This window comes from Aphanomyces astaci, assembly GCF_000520075.1.
Source record: "Aphanomyces astaci strain APO3 unplaced genomic scaffold supercont1.267, whole genome shotgun sequence".
Taxonomy (NCBI): Eukaryota; Oomycota; class Saprolegniomycetes; order Saprolegniales; family Verrucalvaceae; genus Aphanomyces; species Aphanomyces astaci.
Genome location: NW_009798530.1, coordinates 10427 through 13601, shown reverse-complemented (window position 1 = coordinate 13601; position 3175 = coordinate 10427). Strand labels below are relative to the sequence as shown.

The 3175-nt window shown below is 52.2% G+C and overlaps 2 protein-coding genes across 2 annotated transcripts in view; both read left to right on the top strand.

Moving 5' to 3' along the window:
- The window catches only part of H257_18920 (cysteine-tRNA ligase), a gene marked incomplete at both ends in the record, with an annotated part of 2964 nt that extends 1849 nt beyond the window's left edge, over window positions 1–1115 (top strand). Inside the window, one exon of the mRNA XM_009848068.1 lies at window positions 12–1115. Within this exon, the coding sequence (XP_009846370.1) occupies window positions 12–1115 (1104 nt within the window). The remainder of the gene's footprint in view (window positions 1–11) is intronic.
- A 511-nt stretch (window positions 1116–1626) lies between these two features.
- On the top strand, window positions 1627–2485 carry H257_18919 (ribosomal protein S4). The gene is made up of 2 exons (XM_009848067.1): window positions 1627–2204; window positions 2272–2485. Exons 1-2 carry the CDS (start codon window positions 1692–1694, stop codon window positions 2347–2349), a joined length of 591 nt encoding a protein of 196 aa, XP_009846369.1. The 5' UTR covers window positions 1627–1691; the 3' UTR covers window positions 2350–2485.
- The last annotated feature ends 690 nt before the right edge of the window (window positions 2486–3175 follow it).

Here is a 3175-nt window from a genome sequence, read left to right as displayed (position 1 = left end):
ACGACAACGAGATTGCGCAGTCGGAAGCGTACTTTAACTTTGGCCAGTGGATCAACTACTTTGTGCACACGGGGCACTTGAACATTGAGGGCCTCAAAATGTCGAAATCACTCAAGAACTTTGTCAAGATCAACCAGGCGCTGGAGCATCACACGCCGCGCCAGCTCCGTTTCTTGTTTCTCCTGCACAAGTACAACGTGCCCATGGACTACAATGACAACACGATGGACGAAGCGGTTGGCGTCGATGCATTTTTCACCAAGTTCTTCCAGAACGTCAAGGCTACATTGCGTGGCACATCGATCGACCGGTCGCAAAAGTGGTCGGCTGCCGAGAAAGCACTCGGCCAAGCGGTGCTCCATGCCAAGGACAGAGTCCACCAAGCCCTCGCCGACGATCTCGATACCCCCCTCGCCCTTCGGCTGCTCCAAGAACTCGCCAAAGATGTGAATCGATACGTGGCATCGTCCCCGTCGCCCGTGTCGCTGGCCATCCGATCCGCGGCCGACTACATCACGCGCATTCTGCGCATCTTTGGGCTCATCCCGAATGGAGGAGGTGGTGGTGGGGACATTGGGTTTCCGCTCGAAGGCGCGGCGGGCGGCGGTGGTCAAGAAGCGATCCTCGCGCCGGTACTCGACATCTTTTCCGACTTTCGCGATCAAGTCCGCGCCGTGCTGTTTGATGCCGACGCGACGTCGCTCGAACATGTCAAGCAGACACTCATGGCGCTCTGCGACAACGTCCGCGACGCCAAGCTCCCCCACGCCGGCGTCCGCCTCGAAGACAAATCTGGCGGCAAGGCCGTGTGGAAACTCGCCGACAAGGACGTCCTGCTCGCGGAAATCAAAGCCAAGGAGGACGAGAAGGCGGCCAAGGACGCCGCCAAGGCCCAGCGCGCCGCGGACGAGCTCCAGAAGATCGCGGACGAACGACAACGCGCCCAAACCCACCCGAAGGACCTCTTCAAGGCGTCCCCCGAGTACGTCGCGTTCAACGACCAAGGTCTCCCCACGGCGCTCGCGTCCGGCGAACCCGTGGCCAAGAGCCTGCTCAAGAAACTCGCCAAGGAACAAGACAAGCACCAAAAGCTGTACGACAAGTACCACAAGTAGTTAGATCGGGAATACCTATCCTGGTGCCTGCGTACATCGACAACAACTGATCAGTTCCTTGCGTCTTTTCAACACTGTCCTAACATGTTGCCGCCGTGACATGTGCTGCATGTACGCTGCGGAACTCACCTTTCGTCCATAACGTTGTACGTTCCTGTGTGGTGCTCCATCTGCAAGCCGGCACAACTTGAGCGTTGTGCGTTCCTCCCTGCCATCTCGATTCTTAGCACCCCTGCAGTCTCGATTCTTAGCGTCCCTGCCGTCAGCATCATCATCTACTGTTGTACTTTGCGGCACTCGCCATCATCTCGTCGTTGGAGCGGCCATCCATCATCATGGTACCAGTACTACTGGGAGTGAAAACCTCTTTGAACTTGATATTCCCGGAATCGATTCCAAGAGGTTTCAATTCCACCAATGAACGGGCGTCGTGTTGGTTGGCTGGTGTGGGGGAGACGTTCTGATTGGCTAAAAATCGACTCATTTTTGGCGTGTTTGTTTGGCTGGTTCTCGTGTATTGGCAGCTTTGGGGGTCGGAAGCTCATTTTCATTGTCCCTTGAAAAACATCCTCCAAGATGCCGAAGATCAGTCGTCACCGAAACTACCGTAAGACCTACCGCACGCCGTCGCGCGCGTTCGAAAAGGAACGTCTCGACCAAGAGATGAAGCTCTTGGGCGAGTACGGTCTTCGCTGCAAGCGCGAAATCTGGCGTGTCCAGTACACGTTGGCCAAGCTCCGCAAGGCCGCGCGTCAGCTTTTGACGTTGGACCCGAAGGACCCCAAGCGCTTGTTCGAAGGCCCTGCCCTCATTCGCCGCTTGAAGCGATACGGTCTGTTGGCGGACGACGAAAACGAATTGGATTTCGTGTTGCAAATGAACACCCAAAAGTTGTTGGAACGCCGTCTCCAAACCAAGGTGTTCAAGCAAGGTCTTGCCAAGAGCATCCACCATGCGCGTACCTTGATCAAGCAACGCCACATCCGTGTCGGCCGCCAATTGGTCGACGTGCCTTCCTTCATGGTCCGCCTGGATTCGGAAAAGCACATTGACTTCTCCGTCACGTCGCCTTATGGCCAAGGCCGCCCCGTACGTCCACCACAGATATTTGGTAGATTCATTCCTTGTTGCTTATGTTGGTTCTGTGTGTGAATAGGGCCGTGTCGCCCGCAAGCGCGCCGCGCAACGCGCCGCCGCCGCCAACGGCGGTGCTGACGAAGAAGACGACGAATAAACTCGTCGCTTTCAAGGATGACAACGTTGCAAGACTGGTTGTTTGGTAGAGGGCATATGATGAAGTAAAAGACTCGCTATTGAATAATACACGGCAGTCCTTTATGTTGGATGCTGCAGTTGGGACTATGTTGGACGACTTGGTTGGCGACGACTAACTCATGCAGGTTAGGTAGGCGTGATGACATGTAGCAATACAATTGTAGCTAGAAGTATGTGCCTATGAGTGTAACCTGAACGAGTGAACAGTGAGTAGTAAGTATTAATAGTACTTTGAGATACAAGAGTAATAATCGTGTTAATCAAGAGTTGGACATCGACGTGTACTGCAAGTACCATATTCCTAACTTTGAGAGTTAATCGTTAACTTCACGCTGAGAAAGCTCTCGTCCATGGGGTGGGTGGCCATACCAGTTACTACGTAGTATAACGTTAGTTAGCTGACTGAGAGCTCTTATTGAGTTTGGTAACTAGTAAATTAGTACAGTAATAGTAATACGAAGGTTCTTGTGTGTTGATGATAATGACGGCATTTCCAACGGTTTAACTTCGTCGCTGTTTTTAGTAACGTTAACGTTAGTTACTGTAACGTGAAAACCCCGAAACCCCTTGATACTGATGAACTTGCACAAGCAACTTTAGCCTTACAGTTAATGCTGCTAAAGCGATCACGGTACATAGGAAGACACTCCTCCATGTATATATTTATATATAGATATATACCGTATATATATATTTATATGTATCGAACGTTATACCGGTCTAACGTATATGCGTGGAATGCGTGACGAGAGTTCATTTTTTGATAACCTAACGTTACATGTAAC

Bases quoted from the DNA above. Each gene is read 5' to 3' on its own strand.
- H257_18919 (XM_009848067.1), top strand. From the start codon at position 1,692: ATGCCGAAGATCAGTCGTCACCGAAACTACCGTAAGACCTACCGCACG. The intron at 2,205-2,271 runs GTACGTCCACCA...GTGTGTGAATAG, and splicing joins CTTATGGCCAAGGCCGCCCC to GGCCGTGTCGCCCGCAAGCG.